The sequence below is a fragment of the Scomber scombrus genome, chromosome 4, assembly GCF_963691925.1.
Source record: "Scomber scombrus chromosome 4, fScoSco1.1, whole genome shotgun sequence".
In the NCBI taxonomy this organism is placed as follows: Eukaryota; Metazoa; Chordata; class Actinopteri; order Scombriformes; family Scombridae; genus Scomber; species Scomber scombrus.
Window position 1 is genome coordinate 28402194 of NC_084973.1, and position 20149 is coordinate 28422342.

The following is a 20149-nucleotide window of genomic DNA, read 5'->3' on the forward strand; positions in this document are numbered from 1 at the left end:
GAGAGAGAGAGAGAGAGAGTCTAACTGGCAGGTGTAGGGTTGTGTGAGGTTTTGACGATATAAACTGTAGTGAGGGTGTGATGTTGACCTGTGTTTCTGGAAGGAGTGGGAGGAGATTTTCATGAGAAAACAGGAACATTTAAACAAGGTTGATTTATGTTTTTACATGAAACATGAGTTAACTGTCTGATTGAGTCAAATGAACACACACTATTTCTTCCCAGAATTAGGTTAAACTCTTACAGTACATGGACTGAAATATAAGTAATAGACCTCTTGGCTATAGAGAACATCAACCTTTTATGCAATTTAGAGAGAAAAACACTTGAATCTAATGTTTCTGCGATCTACAAAGTGGACTTAATGTGCATCCAGCAAGAAAATGAGCTATGCAGAGCTGTGCCGTCTCTGAAAATATTGCATTTAAACATCGGTTTTGCTCTGAGCAAACATTTTATCATTTTCGGAAGATAGCAGAAGGGCAGCTGGTTAAATAGTAAAAAATGACAAAGTAATGTAAATGTGAGTGTTAATGTAAAAAATGGGACACTTATTAGAAGGGCTGAATTTAGCAACGGAGACCATAATGACTCGTTAATTGGAGCATCTAGCAGCTGTCAGTGGCATTGCATTTTAACTTACTTCCAGATTGGCTTCATTTTCAAGCTTTGGTGGTTGTCACTTGGCTAAAAGTCACACCTGCTGGAAAACACTAATGGATTGCTGACACCATCGCAAATTACATCCAATTAAAATGTCTTCTTTTTGGTATATACAGTTTTCAACCAAGTGTGTATTAAAATAATGTAAAAGTAAACACCAAGGAGATTTGTTTTCTTAGCAAAAATGAATTCTAATTTGAATTTGACCTGCAAAAAAGCACAATATAAGATTCCATTGCTCTATTCTCAGATTTCCCTGCTGCATTTAAACCAAATTCTGTTTCCCTTTTCTCGCTCTGTTGTGACACATACATGATGTGTTATTAAGCAGCAAAGCCTGAATGTGAAAAACCACTAATCTACCAGTCAGACCACTTTGCTTTATGCTTTTTCTGAGTGAGCAACTGTGGCGTCTATGTGTGTAATCCTAAATATAATCTTTAAGAATATCTCAAAAGCAGTGGTAATGCAACGTCCTAAACAAAGATAATGCCACTCTGACTTTTAGTCAGTCTCCTGCACTGCAGGATTCGGCCATTTCCTTTGATTGGAGCAGAAGGAAGCAGTTCATCACTTGGGCAGATTCAGTCTTTCCAAGTCTTTTTTTTTCTTCTGCAAGACATTTATAGTTGAACCTCGCAAGAGATTGAAGCCTGAGAGGGCGCCACACAGGATGTGAGAGTTTTGCTTTGTAAATACTGTTGTGGCAGGATGTCACTTTGAAGACGCCAAGAGCCATCAGTGGTCAGTCGCTTTGCCCTGCGGAGGACTGCTGCTGCTGCTGTTGCTGCTCCACAACACAGCATGAAAACACACTATACTATACAATACTGTGAGTGGTTATTGCATCGCAGCTTTTACTTGTTTTCTGACTTACTTAGAGGGACTTTGACACATAATCACAACCTCATTTATGTTTTCTCGCCTTTTTTCTCTTTACTTTCTCTCTTTTTTCACACGTATCGGGCTTTCAGCATCACAAGAGAACTTCATGTACCCCAGACTGTTGTGATTTGAATTTTGTAACAGCAGGAAATAACACATTTTGGATTTGTCGCAATAAAAAAAAAAATCTGGGTAAAAGTCAATTTCACCTGATCTGCTTTTAAAAACCTATTTGGGGTGAAAATGAGTCAAAACCAAAAATACAATAACATCACAAGAAGACTATTAACTGTAGTTAACTGGGGATCAGGGCTCTATAGTAACAGGATGTAACAGACTCACAACATCTGGGTGAAAACCAGTTTGAATTGATATGGCCTTCAAATTTGGGTGAAAATGAGTATACTATACAATGCTGCACTATACTATACTGTTCTATATTATACTATACTATACTATACTGTACTATATTATACTATACTATACTATACTGTACTATACTATACTATACTGTACTGTACTATACTATACTGTTCTATACTGTTCTATACTATACTATACTATACTATACAATGCTGTACTATACTATACTGTTCTATATTATACTATACTATACTATACTGTACTATACTATACTATACTGTACTGTACTATACTATACTGTTCTATACTGTTCTATACTGTACTATACTATACTATACTATACTATACTATACTATACTCGGCTACACTTTTACTTTACTTTATTTGTTCTGCTAACTGTTTTGTTGTTTAGTTGTGGATCATTTTTCTCTCCTCACATTGTTTGCAGCCTAAATGCAAAGCATGCTCGACTGCATAACTTGAGATCAAACACTTGACAAACCAGTGGTTGCTGATGAAAAAGCCTGTCGTTGAGGGCCGATGGTCTTTGATCTCAAGTGGTAGCCCTAGCCCTCGCTAGGTGTGTGTTTTACTGTTTGTTAATTATAGCCAGCCTGCTGTCTGGAAGTCTTTACTGCAGCAGGCTGCTAGGCAAGCTGCCTCGCTGCTAAATGCTTATGAAGCAGATACTTCCTCTGTTTCAGCAGCAGTGTGTGTGTGTGTGTGTGTGTGTGTGTGGAGGAGTGTGGGGGGGTCAAGGTGTGTCCTTCATTGGCTTTCATGTTGCATGCTTGTCAAAGAAACCAGGGAGAGGGGTGCCTTGATAAAGGTGGTGCAACATGTCAGCGATGAGCTCTGTTCTCTGACACTTTCAGATTTATATGCAGAGCAGAGACAAGTCTGTCAGGGTCATGGAAGAGGGCACATTTAAAAATGTTGTAAAGTCAACTCTGCCCATTAGCCCATTATTTCTCCTGTTCACTCCAATTATGATAAGATTTACTGCGTGTTACAAACCTCGTTTGACCTCATTACCGACATTTTGAAGTCTGACTTGTTGTTTACAGGATGACATGTTTGCAGCTGTCAGAGAGGGTCTGAAGGCATGTCGGTAAAACTTGACATGTCCTATTAACCCTTTAACATCCGCCACCCTTTTGTGTGATCTACCTACATTAAGATAAATGAACCATCTTTTATCTTTACTGTATTGAGCCATACATTGTACCTGGATCACTTTTAGGATATGGCTTTTTCTTTTTTTAAATGACAACAATGTCTTTAAAGAGAAGAGTCTGATTCATCAGCATGTCATAGATCATATCGTCTTCAGGTAATGTTTAGTAGTAATAGCTTAGGACTCTTTTTTTTAGCCATGACAGGCTGTGTTTAATTTAGTGTCTTGGTCAGTGTCATTATAAAAGTGATGATTTAGGTATTTAGACTGAAAACAGTCATGCATTACAACAGTGCAAAGGTGCTGCGTTGATGGAGGTGTATTGTTTTAAGGTTCCAGTGGGACAATAAAATATAATCCAGAAAGTCCAGTTGGAGTTACAGTGTGTTTAAAGGCTTATCAGATGCCAAAACACCACTCATTGGTTTGTAATACTGGATTTTTACGACTATGTGCAATTATCACAGTGCTACAGCTATTTTATCTTTCACTGCTGTTAATCACGAGTTAAATACAGTTTTCATGTTTCAAAGCAAGTCACCAAGAATGTGTTTTTGCCTTCTATGCGATTGTCCAACCTGCGTTGTTTTACTACAGCTCTATGCATTGGCAGTCTCGCTGCTCCACATTCAAATGAATGAGAGGGCTGCATTTTTTCATGCAGAGCTAATGTCTGTCTGAATGCTGCCTTAGATGTATTCAGTCAGAGCCACAGCAATCTCATCAGCAATCTCATGTTACTTTCAAAAAAATGTTTTAATGATTTCCATGCAGTGAGGTGTAGAAATGTAAAATGTGGAAAAAATGAGCAGTGAAATTTGATCGGTACTGAATAGCGAGAGACACTCCCAGTTCAGGTATTAGAATCAATATCTAAAGTTTGAGAAAAAGTTTGATTGGTGCGTCCTCTGCGTAGTGAAACTGTGGATAGTAAAAGGGTGACATGATTAAAACAAGCAAAGTGTTTCTTAAAAGTGATGGAAATGTTCTGAATATACTGATTAAAAGATTGTTTTACCACATATAATTGATGTACATATTGATACATGCTCTTCTTAGTGGTTTGCTTTGAACGATCTCAGATATTAGCATGAAAAGAAAGGATGCTGCTTGTTACTGTAGGTCTTTTGCAGTTTGGCTAAAATGAAAACATTGATTGTGTGGGATTCTGTGACTGTCTTGTTTGTGAAAGCTTTGCTCCGCTGAGAAACACTGCAGCCTTGTGTGCTACAGAAACTGCAGCGGACTCTCTTAGATATAACTTAGGTCAATGTGTGGCCCCTTTTTTTTGGAGAATCAATTAATGATATCCTTAAACTTCAGCTTGTTGCCATTTTCTGTCACCCATGCATGTGCATACAAACTGTAATCCTTTTAAAATCTTAGATTATCTTTACAAAATGTTGAACTGTTATTGGAAATATGAGCTTCAAGAAGGCACTTGCTTCCATTTACAGGATATACAGTAATGACAGTGTTTGATCCTTGAAACACACCTGGTCTGTATGGCTTTTTTTTTTTTTTTTCTTGTGAAGGAAAGGTCGTTTTACAAGTACAGGATGTCCATCGTAAACAGCCAGAAGGAGGGACGCAGGCTTAGCTGAGGAAAGTGGGTTATGTCAGTTTTACTTCTTTTTTTTTTTGTTGGTCACGTGGATGAAACATGCAGCACTCAGCTCATAAGACAAATGATCAGTGCAAACAACGGAATGTAACTGACCTCGAGATGTCAGACGTGGGTGTATACTGTATCATTCCCATCCTCCCCTAACATGGCTCTGAGTTCATGTTTGGCCTCTCCTCATGTACACTCATGTGCACACAGGGTTCCCCTTGCACACAGCATTGATGGTTCACACACAGCAGATATTTTATTGTGGAGATGTTCCCTAGAAAGGAAAAGAAGGGGAAGCTTCTCGTGTCTGATGTATTTTTGGTCTCAAGTACTCCGGACTTTATCTCTAGGTCTGTTTTTTGTCCAGCTATGCAGAGCAGGAAAAATGATTGGGGAGTATAAATTATTGATGTGCCTCTAAAACTGATTTGAGATGAGGTGAGCCCACGCCTCCCCACGCACATGCACACAACTACACACACACACACACACACACACACACACACACACACACACACACACACACACACACACACACACACACACACACACACACACACACACACACACACACACACACACACACACACACACACTATTTTATAAATGATATGATGGGTAATGGAGCCCTAGGCCTCAAAAGCATTCAGACTTTCAATTTTTCCCCCTTAGCCTTCAGAGGTATTGAGCAGATGTTAAGCCATGAGCAAACTTGATTTAAATTTTCACACTGATGCTGCGTGCAGTGCAATTATTATTTGGGATTACTCACTAATGTGTCCTCTATGATATAACCCACAGTGTCTTTCCAGGTCTTTTAGGGAGTATTACTGGATGAAACTAGCTACGAGGAAAATTGGGTAAAGACCTTTGTTTCTCCAAAGGAAGATGAGTGAAATCTAAGTCTAAAGTGCGTCAAATGGTGTCACATGAGTCAGCGTCAAGTTGGAGCTGAAGACTACAAGTTTTGAAAATGGGAAAATTTGAGGGTGTGGATTTAGAAAGAAGTGTAGTTAGCAGACGTCTGTGGCCTGCTGCTTAACTCTGCTTGACAGTATGAAGAATGACAAATACAAAGTAGTCGTCAGCCTCTGGTCTCTCATGAATCTGCCGTTATGTGTGATGAGCATGTAATTGACATACTCTGCTGTGATGTAGCTGCTGTACCAATCAGCCAACAATCAGAGCGATTTGTTTTGATGTGTTGTTCTTTTAACGGTCTCGGCATCTTGTTAAATACGCATTTCCTTCAGTTATTTCACATAGCAGAGTGGAGCAGTAAACTCTGTGTTTAAGGCTCTACACCAATCAAAAAGAGTGTGATTGGCTCTCGCTGGTTGACGCTCGTAATGCGTCAGAGGTCAGACACGAGGATTCAAAAAAGACAATATCTTTAGTTGTGATGAATCAGTTTTGATCCTTTTTTAAAAACTTCCCATCATGGGTCTGAACATGTTATGGGGAGCAATGCTGAATCAGTCGAGTCCTCTATTGTGTATCCTTGGATACCATTCAAGCCATCTGCTGTTCTGTTTTTATCTTATGCTAATGTTTGCTCCGCTTTAGTAAATGGTCAGGATAAGAATGTAAAGGATGCAATTTGCTTTACTCATAGTTTAGTGCAGAGTAAGCCTTGATTCATTGGTATCAACTGTATAAACCCTGACCGAATTCTGCAAGTTAACTCTGAGTCGCCAGTTTTAGCCAAAACTTTTTTTGCATATTCTTACAGCTTCTTCCTTTTCTTATCTCTAGATAATATGGCTGATATTATTAACACTAAGTTTATTCTTCAATACAGTATATGTACCCTTGATTATGAGATACATTATTAACAGCCTACACACAGTTACAGTCTTGGGCCAGAGCAGCTGTCCCGAGTCTCATGTTTTACCATTTAGATCACACTTCAGTGCCCTCGTTTATCATCAGTAATGTACACATATGGGACATGTTGTTTTACACAAATGCACAAAGAACTTTTAATTTACTATTGTACATGAGAAGGAAAGACAGCAAATTGTCACATTTGAGAATGAGGAGCCAAAGAACATTTGGCATTTTTGCTTGACAAAAATGACTTTTTAGATTATTAAGTGTTGCTGATTAATGTTCTCTTAATTAGCTGATTAATTGTTGCAACTCTATTGGCAGTACAGTCACACACACACACACACATCAGCTGTGTTGTGTAGGAAAATATTGTGGAAATATCACACTTGTCTGTAGTGACAGATATTCAGCTTCAATGTGTGCAGGTTAGGATTAGGGACAAAAAACTGGACATGGGGCATCCTTTCTTATTGTTATTGCATTGCTGATAGATTGTGAGAAAAAGAAAGGATTGATCAGTATGAATAACAGCTACCAGCTTTTAGTACCAGTCTTTATTTCAGCATGACAAACAAACTGTAAGCTGCCTAGAAATGCCTTAAAGCAACCATGAAATACTGGTTTAGCCTCACTCATTTGTTTCCATGAAGCATGACAGCTGGAACAAAAACCTCCTCTTACCCTGTGTTGCATGAAGGAGAATGTACTTTTTTTTATTTTTTCAGCGGGCCTTGGCAGACAGACTGACCGATCGACTGACAGATACAGACAGACATAGGGAGAGCTGACCTGAGAGCGGCACCGACTGCATTTCTGACTGTTGATGTTAACCTTTACCTTGCCAGCAGCTATGTAAAACTTGGCCACCTCCTAATGTGTGTCATGTTGCATAATCTGCTCTGCCAGCCAAAAGGGTGAGGCACTGCTGTGTCTGTGCTAGTGTGAGGCTCGCAAGTGTAAACACACTGCGAGACTGATGGGTAATGCATCAGTTAGAGTATCCTTTCAGAGCATAAGCCTGCCCGTTGGAGGACATTTTAACTGAAACCTTCTTCTGATCTCTCTCCCATCAGTCCAATCAGGCAGTTTAACGCCTCCTTCTCAAACTCCTCCGGCGAAACTCGCCTCGGAAAGAAACGTTTACAACGCTGAGATTCATGAAGAGTGACAAAATGAGCAAATAAGATATGCTTATGTTTTGCTAAGAGCTACGTGTGTCCAGTGGCCTAAACTTTTGGCCTCGGAAACATAAAAGAGCATTCTGGACCGGCACAGCTCCTGACATATCTGGAGCTGCCGTAGAGGAGAAAAAAAAAAGCAAAGAAAATATCCTTTTTGATTAGAAAAAGAAAGTGAGCCAGTTCCTCTTTGCAGTGTACTGTAGTCGGGCACAAGAGTTTTATTCACTAATAGTTCTTAATGTTCCTTGTTGACTTAGCCAAGGCTTGTTGCAGAGGCTTGACCCCAGAGCTGTTTGGGTATATGGTTTGAGGTACAGGAGGGGAGGCACACCAAGATATGCAAAGCCAAGCTATTTCTTCCAAGTTTTCTCCTCAGCAGTTGAGGGTTCAGCTCAGTGTGTACTGCAGGGGTGCTTTTTATTGATATTTATGTGTTTAAACATTTTTAATCATGACCTATATAAACTTGAGAGGAGCCCACATTTTCTGTTGTTATTACAGACAGACATTGAGAGCCATTCACCGGCGTGAGGTTTTATTTTAAGTCGAATGTGGATTCCTCATCGCCTCCTCAAAGACGTCTGTAAATGTTTGCTCCGTTCTGGTGGAGCAGCACAAAAAGAACCAGAATAAATTCTCACTTTGATTCATTATGTGTAAGCTTTTCTTCTTTTTCTTACTTTTTATACTTAAAAAAAAGTAAAGAAAAAACACTTTAGAAGACATAATAATCTTCTTAAATAGTTAAGGTTGAACTTCAAACACAGATATGCTAGAAAACTGAGTTGTATTGAGGATCTAGATAAGAGGATTTATCATCATATTCACTTTCTTGGTAAGTACACTTCTGAAATGTGTTTTAAAATCCCTATTTATAATCATTAAGCATTCTCAAAAATAGTTTCTACCTTTCCTCCAAGAGATGGGAGGCTTTCAGTCCCCCCCCCCGCCCCCACCCCACCACCCTGCAAATCCTAAGAAATTACCTTGTGTATTTTTTCCCCTTAAAGTTCCTTTAAAGGCCGGGGATGAAAATGGCAGGTAATGATGACGAAGGTTTGCTCACATTTTTGAAAGCAAACACACCTTTGAACAACACCAAGGGTGAAAGGTGGCAGTGTCCAGGCTGAATCCAGACCTTTTTTCAACGCTGCAGTACCTCAACTTCTCTCTCTCTCCATCTCTCTCTCACTCTCTCTCTCTTTTTAAACGAAAGCACGTTCATACCGACCTCCTTAAGAAGTTTAGACTGAAAGAGACTGTTTTTGAAAAACTGGAGCCCTTCAGCTGAATCCCATATGTTTTTTTTGGCAGACAACTGCTGTCTGCTTGGCCGGGGCTGATGTTGGGGATATTAAACTGATGGAACACAGGACTCTTGATCCCTTTTTTGAGGGTTGTGTTTAGGTACCAACTGGCTGAGCCTCTGTCAGACACCTGCCATTGTCTTCTCTGGTTTTGGATAACACTGAATACTGGGTGGCAAAAAATGTGCCATTGTAAACCTTTCCTGCTGTAGAGCCAAACTTGAGATGGTAGAGTTCTTTTTTAGCATTTGAAGTCTTGCGTAATGTTAAAGAGTGGTTTTAAAGTCAGTTGTTCCTCTACTTTTTTACACTGATTGTGGGATAATTGCCAAATAATCATCAACCAGGCATTTTATCTTGCAGACCTCCCAAAGACACAATTTCCAACTGGAGATGCATTTTCCTGAAGCCTTTTGTTCATGAAAGAGATTTCTGGATGATAATTTTAAAAGTCGTGCGGATGAGGGTGAAGTGATGCATGAATGCAGTTTGTGCTCAGATAATCACATGCATGCTTTAGTCCACACATCAGTTCACCTGAAGTTAACCTCGTTGTTATTGAGCAGATTAAATTAAATCAGGAAGAACAGATTTGTTTGAGGTTAGGTTGTCAAAAGTATCGATACTTTTTGGATACATTGTGTGTAAAACTATACGGTCTCCACTAATATACATTTCATAGTTTTGAAAGTACTGAAGCTATTAAAAAAAACTAAAAAACCCTCAACAGATCTTTAATCAAATTTCCAAAGGCTGCACAGATGTGCACAGATAAATATATCTGCAGCTAGCAAATACTTGGCATGTCTATCTATCTGAAGTCAAACATTTCAACTAAATAACTATAAACTATAAGATGGATTGCCATAACACTTTCTTCCATGGTCCCTAGAGGATGGAGCCTGCTTACTTACCCTGGTATTTCCCCTAGTGTCACCATGAGGACTATTTGAGACATTCACGGTCCCCTCAGAATAATTTGTAAGCACTGTCATGATCCCTTACACCTGCATGAAGTGATTTCTTTGGCCACTTGGGGGCGACTGAAACAAGTTGTGAACGCAACATTGACGAATCATCACCTTTCAAATTATATTTACACATCCAGCAGTTATAAAGCAACGATTTTGCTCTCTACCAATTCCCGAGGGAAATATTTGGCTCTTTAGCTGCTAAATGCTCCGCTATGTTCACCAGCTAGTCTACAGCTAACTGTGTCTGTTTGCTGTTTGGTACTGAGCAGGTAGTGTACAGTGACTTTTTACAGCTTTTACTCTATGTAAAATGTTTTGTTAATTGATTCATTGATTAATGATTGTAGTGGTAATGGGGTTGTTTAGGCCGACTTCCTTCGCTAGCTGCTGAGTTTCATCAGTTTAGACTTCTCTGCCTAATAATGCTGTATTTTTTTAACCATTGAGTGATAAAAGCATTATACGTTCACACTTTTGGATAGTGTTTTTTTTTGTTACATTTGCAGTAGATACTTTGATTGCAGACCTTTTCCATTTATATATCTCTGCGCTACTCTTGTAAAAGTGTGAGTTCATCAATAATGTCCATTACAGGCCACTGTAGGCTGTACCAGGGGCCATATTATTGAGGTCAGTCAGCAAATGACCAGCTATCTATCCAAGTACTGCGTATTAAGTACCTCACAGCCTGCTTAAATGTTCCTACAGCCAGTCAATAAAAGGTGATGAAGCCTTTCATTATAGTGAACTGCATCATTGATTAACAGACAGCAGACACACATCAGGAGAGAGAAAGCAGCGTTCAGCAAGAAGCTGTGCTGGGAAACTGCTCGATGGCCAAAGAGCAACAGCAGATGATCCTGTATGAAGGAAAACATGAAGTAGTGAGTCTGTAAACTGCACACTAAACGTTTCTGCATCTGTTACAGGCTGTTCTAGCTCCAATTGAGGGCACGGAGGTCATGTCATTGTTTTGTCTCTTCTTTTAGAGATAGATAAACCAATATAAATATGGCTGAAAATGATCAAATAGTGTTTCATTATACATTCTAATTTTTACTATAATTTTTAGAATTTAATTCCTGTTTGTGGTTTTTAAAAAGCTCCCCTGGGGGGTCATATGGTAGAAAACAGACATTGGGATGGAAACATGGAGCTAATGGATTAATTAACCGAACACACAGTTTAAAGGAAGTAAGGCTTTAAAACTGAATAGCTATATTTATTATAAAAGCAGTCATGCCAGCTATATGAAAGCAGATAATACATCACAAACAAGAAAACAAGTCACTGCATGTTGGCCATTGAACAATACCTCTTCACATCCTCACCTGCACTTTATCCACATATACAAATTATGCATCAACAAAGCTGTTGGACTGCTGATCGTCTATTACTGTATGTGCTGCATTCAGGACAGGATCTTATCTAAACCCTCACTTCAAAGGTCCATATCATTCTGAACTGCAACAAGTGGTCAATTAGGAAACAATCGACTGGAAATGATCAGTTCATTGTAATTAAATATTATGTAATATCTTGATAATCCATCATTTTATGGAAAAATACTAAACATTTCGTGGTTGCAGCTTCTTGAATATGAGGAAACTTTGTTAAACTTTAAACATGTGTGCCATACATACACATTGTAAACAGTATCTTTGGGCTTTATAACTTCATATGACATTTTATGTACAAAACTATTAATAAGTAATGAAAATCGTTGTTAGTTGAATCCCTAGTTTATATATCTGTGTGCATGGTGTACTAATCCAAATGCTCATATGATGAATCTATTTTCTCAGTTTAGTCATTCTTTTTCTATCACAATGGATTAAAATGTCTTGACTCTTACTATAGTTCTGAATGTTTTCTGTGAGGAACTTAAAACCTTTCTCCGACCCCGCTGGCAAAGACGAGATTCATCATATTTTATCTGGATGGATTGTTGACTTGATTTGTCACTTCCTGCCGACCACAAAGGTCTTCTCACACTGAGGCGACAACGCTGCCTTAAACAGTCACGCTGCACAGTTCTCCTATTGACAAATAATTACCTTACATTACTCCAGGTCAAATAGTCACCCGAGTATATCCTTCAATTATTCATCAAGCAGCCACCTAGATGACTTTTTAATGGGATGTTTGTTGTGAGTGAGAGAAAGTCCGTTTGTGTTGACTGAGGGTGACTCACCAATCCTGTTTTTTTTTTTTAGTTTCTTCTTCAATGTATCTTTTTTTATTTCTGTCATTTAGAGGTGAAGATTTATTTGGACAATTTTGATGCGACACTTGACCTACAGTGTGATACATTGAATTCTTGCTTTATAGTAATATTTCAAAGGGCATGGACAGAACATTAGATGCTTATAGATTGGACATAACATTTCCAACATAACATTTCTAATTGATTACCAATACTGTGGTAAATCTTGTCTTTACAGTTTAGCATTATCAATCTAATTGGGGGAAAAAAAGAACATAGTCAAAAACACATGAAGTTATTTTGACAAATACCCAAAATGACCTCAAAATGAGGCAGCAGCAGACAGTATGAGCTCACGTGCTTTTGTTCATGTGTTGTGCATCATCCCAAAGGCCACAGCAGTCCAGAGTAAACAATGCTGTTCCATAAAAACATTATCAAGGTGGCAGGGTCACCGTGACAGTCGGCTGTGATCCTCCCACTGCTGGAGATGTAACAAAATAAGGACTATAATTGAATTTTCTTCAAATGTTTGCTCGGTGTTATTCGTTTCTGAGGTTTCAGTTTCTGTTTGCAGCAATGTGGTCTTTCAACTTGTGATTTTGGTGAATTTTATTGTTTTTTTTTCACTCTGTGGATGCACATTATACCTTCACCAGCTCTGATCGGCCTCCTCTCCCACTTAGTTGTGTCGCATCAATAATTTGCATCTCATTATCTAAGACTTCCAGGAACAGCTGCTTAATCTTTGTAAGAATATTTCCCCCTATCTTTCTTTGGCAATCAAGCCACAATTACAGAAACATCAGGATCAAATCTTACTTTGGGCCTTACAGCTGCACCCTCTGAACTTGAATTGATCTTCACCTCCAAAAACTTGCATTCATGGTTGTAGACGTCCAACTTCAATATAAAGCGTTTCCTTCATTTTACGGCCATATGTTTGACATCATCTCCGTGTGGTTCTCCTCCGTGGACTTTTGCAGAGATGTGTCAATACGGTCAATCCTGCCGTTCATCTGTTTCTTAAATGCACTCTGCGTATCACCCATCATATTTGAAGTTGTCCTGCATATCGTCCATTTTACAGTTAATTCTGTTTCATTCTTCGAACAGCTGTGCAGTGTCTTTGTTTTTTCCCAGCCATCTCCGATCCAGGTTCTTTTTCGTTTGAACTTCTGTGTCTTTCATCTTCCATTCAGTTATTTTGGGTAGACCACAGCCACCATGTGGGAACGAGTGCTAGATAATCCCAGTAACAGGACAAACGACTTGACTTGACGACTAAAAAAAAAAGCAAAACTGTACCAAACTTTAACACAAGGTCTCAAGGCCTGGCTTTTGAAAAAGTGGGGCATGTGAACATCTCTTAACTACACAGCACATCACTAATTGTGTTATTATCTTTATTAAATTATTCGCTAACCTTCTCATAATGCGTACCATGTCCCCTGCTGCCGCCTGCCAGCTTGCATATGCATGGAATATTAATATTACAATTCATATCGAGAGAGGTTTATATAATGTATTACTATATTAATATTATATCGTTATTCTACTAACCTATAACTGCATCTTTGAATATTTTTATCAAGATCAACAGAATTGATATTTTATTTACGTCTACTGTTTATTGTTGCTCTGCATGTATCAAAAGATGGTTGGGGTCAGTATTGCTCGGCTGTGTTGTGTTGCTTCGTGTTGCTTGCGTGGCTTTATGTGCCAAAATAGTGTTTGTTGTTGCTGTTTTATTGTACAGGTGTTTTGATCTGCATGGCTCGAGTTCTTGTTTTATTGCTTTTGCCGTCTTTTATAGCATCTTGTTAAACTTGATACCTTTTAATAGGCTTCAGAATTAGCCAGCTGATTAATTAATGTGAGTTGTCCCCATAAATAAAAACATGAAATGAACAACACAGAACAAGATGGAATGTGGGTAAAAACAAATTTCTAGATTTCTATGTCTATTTTTTTCGTGAGCAGGCTATACATCTTTAAGCTTCTAAAAAACAGATATTAAGTAAGAATCTTTCATTTCTAGAGGACACAGAGTTGTCTGGGTAAATATTCAATAAACATAATTTTGGAATGAGAGGCATTTCTTTACCATCGAAAAATAGACATAGTAAAATGACAACAAGAAATATTAAGCCTTTACTAACAGTAATATTATTTGTCATAATGTAATATTCTTAGCCTTGACATTTGTTTAGTCACATTCAACATGCAGATTCTTCTTTACTTCACCTGAAAGCATAACACAACTCATCGTGGAATAAGATGATATTTTCAATAAGCTGAAATTTGTCTCTGAGCTATTTCTTCCCCCGTGTGTTTATCAAAACAAACAAGGAGGAAGATGCCTTATTATGCATGTCTCAGCTTTAAGATTTCAGGACAGCTGTATCCAATTCCTTGCAGTATGTATCCATTCAGCCACACTGGTAAAAGCGCAACACTTCTTTTGGTCGACACAGATTACTGAAACGTCTCATTCTTTGAGATGGCAGAGGATTTTTGGCTTGTTAACACACAGCGAGCAAGTGTCATCTTGTTATTTTACGGGTTTGCATAAAGCAAAGTCTGGAATAAATGAGCTGTTCTCTATTTTTTACTTGGACTAGCTTAGATAAAAAGGTTTATAAACTATGGAAGCGACCGGTATTGACTGCATTGATCAAAGCTTGGCTGTGCTGGCCCAGTTTCATTTCCATTTCCAAGTGTGTGAAAAACAACAGTATTATTCAGTGAAAGTGCAGACAACATTCAGCAAAGCCTCTAGTTGTTGAAAGATTTCGGTATCGGCTAAGCAATCCCAGCATTATGCTGTGAAGCAGCTTTGATCAATATTTAAATGTCAGCTCACCGTCTAATTGAATGTTGTTGGTTTTTAAAGTCAGAGCTGGACGCTAACCCTGTTTTTAACAAGAAGGTGCCACTTTGAGGGCTTTGGAAAGTTCAGAAGATGGTCAGAATAAGACAGCACCACCAGGTAGAACCTCAACTTTTGTCCAATTATCCATTTTTTTGCACAACCTCTGAATCACACCTTCACCGTAAGAGGCACTTTAATAGGCCTGTACCCTCATTTATAATGTCTGAGAGGACTCTCTGGCTTCTCATTTAATTCCGTACGCTTCTTTTGTAACTTATGCTAAATTGAAGAGTGACCCGTTGAACCTTCGGATCTCAAGACTTTCCTAGACACCTGAGCCCATTAAATTCTGAGACGTTAAATCCTTCCTCTCTCTTGACACGTGGATAAACGGGATCAGTAAATAAGAGACGAGCACACTGAATCCATTTCAGTTTAATTCCCAATATGTCTCCGAGCTCGCTGTCGACATGCCAGACTTATGGTGAATTTGTTTAGCTGCGAGCGGAGGAGTCAATCAAGGTGGAAGATGAGCGCAGAGTAAATAATAATAATAATTGACAAGATGTGGTAGTGGGTGTCATGCACGGAATAATTCAGGCTGGATAATCTGCTGACGTTTCTCTGAAAAGTAGCACAGGTGAGGAACTGGTAATTGGTACATTTGTAAGCAAACTGGATTATAGCCTGACAATGTATTGCTGACATATAGAATATTTATAATCTGCACCTGCAACCGATGCCTGCAGCTGTAAGATAATTACTCACAATAAGCCCCCTAAGGAAATCCATACTGCAAATATGGTTACGTTAACAAGGAAAGTCAACGCCAAGAGAAATCCAAATTTTAACATGTCAATGTCAAAGTTGTTTGACATTTAATTTGATTTATGTTGTACTGACATTTTTTTTCATCTTAATACAAGGTAGATGCAGCTGCTAATCCTTTAAAATCAATATTCTTTAAAAAATCTGTATTCATGTCTCTCTGCACAAGATGTCGTTCTCTTTGATCAGGGAAGTGTGCCGAAGATCCCTTAATTCTCATCGCCATACTCTCTTTATCCCCTCATGTTATGATAACCTTCAACTGTCACCATAGCGACCAAATGCAGATTTTATTTGCATATGTACAGGATGTCCCTTTGTAAATTGATGTAAATAGGATTCAGGTTTTCTGTCAGTATGTATCTATATTATCTATTGTGAGTTGGCAGGTGCCGTACATACATTAAAGGCTTTGTTGCATAATCATTGTGTAGCTTCCAACAGCGAAGGTATTTGAGTGTATGTTTCTATTCTATTCTCGATGTTCTATTATCTACATTTTCTTTGCTGATTTGAAAAATATCAGCTTCGAATAATTTATGTATAAAAGTCTAAGTGAGCCCCGTGCTGAGCTCTCGTTTACCTGGAGATGCGTGAGTATTTTTTAATAACTATGTCTTGGTGATTATAATTCCAAAGAATTTGTTTTTGGCTCAAACTTTTATTTCTTCTCTATCAAAGGTTATTAAATTGGAGGTAGCAGTGGAATTCGTACCAACATAAACGAACAGGTTTTGTTCGGTTCAATTAGAAAAGCAATTTGTTTATTTTTGTTTGTTTTATTTTTATATCTTGTTCTTGACTAGCACAATCACAAATCTGATACACATTCCCACATGGTGGTAATGCAAATATGAAGTGCATGCAAGCCATAAAATGAAGAAATAAACAGGTAAAAATCAGATGCATCAGTTGTTAGTTGGACCAGTGTGATGTTAAATGAAACTGGCATTTACCTCTAACACTGACAATTGTATTAAAAATGACACTGACACGTTCCTCATTTTAAGATAAGATAAAATAAGACTTTATTGTCATTGTACAGTCACCCATACGATGAAATTGGGAGTACTGCTACTGACATTAGAGATAAAACAAATAATAACAGAATAGGTGTAGGTAATAAATAATAAACAAAATAAGATGAGTAAGAGAAGAGAAAATGTATTGCACATAAGTTACTGGCTTGTGCTGTCAGTTGGTGGTGGTGACGCAACTAGAAACGTAGCAGTGTGTCAGAAAAAAGAGAGCAAGATAAAGATGCAAGCTGCTATAAACAATTCACGTTTCGAAAGTATTGAAACAATCTGCTTTGCAAATGTTTTCTGAGGAAGGAAATGCATTCAACATATTTTCTAGGCCTCAAGGTGACTTTCTGAGAGAAACGCTGAATGTAAACAGAGTTGTGTTTGTTACAACACGTCCACAGGTGTATCCAGGGCACTGCTGGTTTCAACCGTCTATCTGTTTATTGCATTTGAGGTTTTGTAGCTTCTCATATCAACCCTTATGATGAGAAACAATACCAGCGGACAAGTGGCAGTGCCGCTGGCGGCTCAAATAATCCGGTTTTCATATAGCAAATGTCAGCATCGTGACCTGATTAGAACAATTTGGGGAACGAATACTGTGATCACAGGAAACCATGCTGTGTTGCCAGGAGAAAGCTGGTGCTCTTAAACTGCACATACTCAGACGAATACAGCATTATGGGTATATTTTGAAGTCAGAAAATGGCAGCAAGTACAGTATTACTCATCTTTTGGGAGCATCGTGTCTTCTCCCCTGCTGCAGAACTAAAGAGGTCATCTGGATGCCAAACCTTTAAATATCTTTCACTGGCAGACTTTTCATGCATGTGCAGCGCACCCGGGGACGTGAATGTACTATTAATGTGTTCATTAGTGGCTGCAGGGAGACTCAGTAGCACAGTATTAAAGTTACATGTAAACTTGAATGAGAACTTAAATTGGAGTCCAGCCAGTAGCGCATGTAAAAGGCAACGAGAGAGAGGAGGAGGAGGGGGCAGTGGGGGGCGTGAGGTTGATCAGAGACTATGGGAGTTGGAAATGAGTTCAGTGTGCGTGTTGGTTGCAAGGCACCATATGTGCGCAGTCCAACAGAGTGTTAGTGAAGAGGCCAGAGCGAGGTAAAGCCTTCGAGGTGCAACAGTGGAGCCGGACCGGCCGGCCAATCGACCGAGAGCTGGAACAAATTCCGCTGGAGCTCTGTGAGAGGCGGCTCTGTGTGCGTACAGGTGCACAGTTACAGCACTTCTTCTGCCAAGGCGACCTGGCCTCTAATGGATAAACCCTGTTGCTAAACATTAAATCATTAGTGTTCCTCCTGTGTCAATGGATGCCTCTGGTGCTCACAGCGAAATGAAAGCCTTTCTGCACGGCCCAGATAAGCAGATCATACATATTTACGGTTACATTTATCCTCTCAAAATCATTACAAAAGGTAGAGGCTTTATTGGCATTCTAAAATGCATTAATGACAGCTCTGAAATGCACATTTAAAATATTTACAAGCACTATAATTAGAGAAAATACCTACAGATGGTTTAGCAGAATGGAGCGCTAGGTCAAGGTTGTGTACATTCTCCTCAGTAGCAGCTCTGCATGCTAACGTGTCGACCATATGTTGTGTTCGGATGCAGCTCCGCCTTCACGCATGCAACACCTGCTCTAGCAGATCATTTGGATTTGATGAGGGGTGCATTCAGCTTGTTTGTGCGTTATTGTGTTAACTGGACTGTACAGACCTTTATATCAACCCTTAAACGCGGGCATGACTTCCTTCTTATTGCAGGAAATCTCGGGGTAGCAGGTAGCCATCACAAAGCAATTTCATTCCAATGTGTCTCTAATGATGTGAACCTTTTCTGATCACCACCTCCAGCTACTTATAATTTCAAACAAAAATCACAGCAATATATAACAGTGGCACACAGAGATACCCAGCACATTAAAAGGAGGGAATAAGTACTTAGAAACACACATTTTCACTAGATTAAATGACTTAATATTGCATTTATCCCCATCTTCTCATTTCCATATATATATTTTATGCTTTTTTTGTTAATAGGACATTATGATGGAGTCTGTGTACCTATAAATCACAAAAAATACATTTAATAGTTTTCATTTTCTCTATAGGTTCCCCCATAAAGTAGATTATCTCATTAGTTTAGGAGAACCTTGCCACATAAATTTACATATTCATTGGAAAACAGATTTTTTTGAAAATGCTGTTTTAGCTTAATGCAGTAATTATCTTGATTTATGACCATATTAGCATGATTGGATGTGTTTTATTGGTGATTATAGTAGGGAATTAAGATTTAATCATAAAAAATCTAATCTGAAAATCTAATCTAATACCTCTTTGTGGCAATGTCAGAGCCTTAATGCTTTTGTGGTATTGGAGTTGAGTCTATCCTGTGAGTGCAAAAGCAGGTTTATTGCTTTATGATCAGCATTGTTGTACATACTCATTGACCTTGTATTGTTTTGCAGGCTGGGATGATCCGCACCGACTCGGACGAGTACTTCATCGAGCCGCTGGAGAGAGGCACCCAGGAGCTGGAGGACCAGGGCAGAGTCCATGTAGTTTACCGCAGGTCGGCTGTGCTGAAGGACCCCTCCGACATCTCTGTGGACTACCAGCAGCAAGGTAGGATGAGTCACCTGAAGAATTACTTCTACAGGGGCCGACAGCAGTCCACAGGATGTTACTACTTCTGATACTGCTACAGTTGTAATACTTTAACACCAGCAGTTCCAATGGGACTCTCTTTTTTTAGTTTCTTGCAGATGAAGTGGAGGAGTTGTATTCAGGCTTCTATAATCAAACCATCACTCATCTATTTATAATCACTGCATCATTGAACTCTGAACTATGCTTGACAGCTAACTGCTAGCGGCAAGCGGAAAATTAAGTTCAGAGAGGAAATAAAATCGCTTGACAATGTGCCTTCTCCATCTCAAAGCTCATTAGCTTTAATATACTGTAACGCCTCCTAAATTCCTTCTCAAAAGCTGATGAAGGTTTAGCTGCCCACAACTGAGGACAGTGCCACTGTCCATTAAGGCCACACATGTTAGAACAACAACAGGCGCTCCTCTTCTATGACCCTCATAGGAGGGGGGTTGTCACAGAGTAGTCTGCGGTCAGCACTGTAAGCAAGCAGGACTGCTTCAGCGCCACTCGCCATGGCTACCACATGCTGTGAGACTGT

General features: G+C 39.0%; 1 protein-coding gene across 1 annotated transcript in view; it reads left to right on the plus strand.

Moving 5' to 3' along the window:
- adamts3 (ADAM metallopeptidase with thrombospondin type 1 motif, 3) overlaps positions 1-20149 on the plus strand; it is a 137417-nt gene that overhangs the window by 11856 nt on the left and 105412 nt on the right. The window contains exon 4 of the mRNA XM_062417928.1: positions 19428-19584. Coding sequence (XP_062273912.1) covers positions 19428-19584 — 157 coding nt within the window. The remainder of the gene's footprint in view (positions 1-19427; positions 19585-20149) is intronic.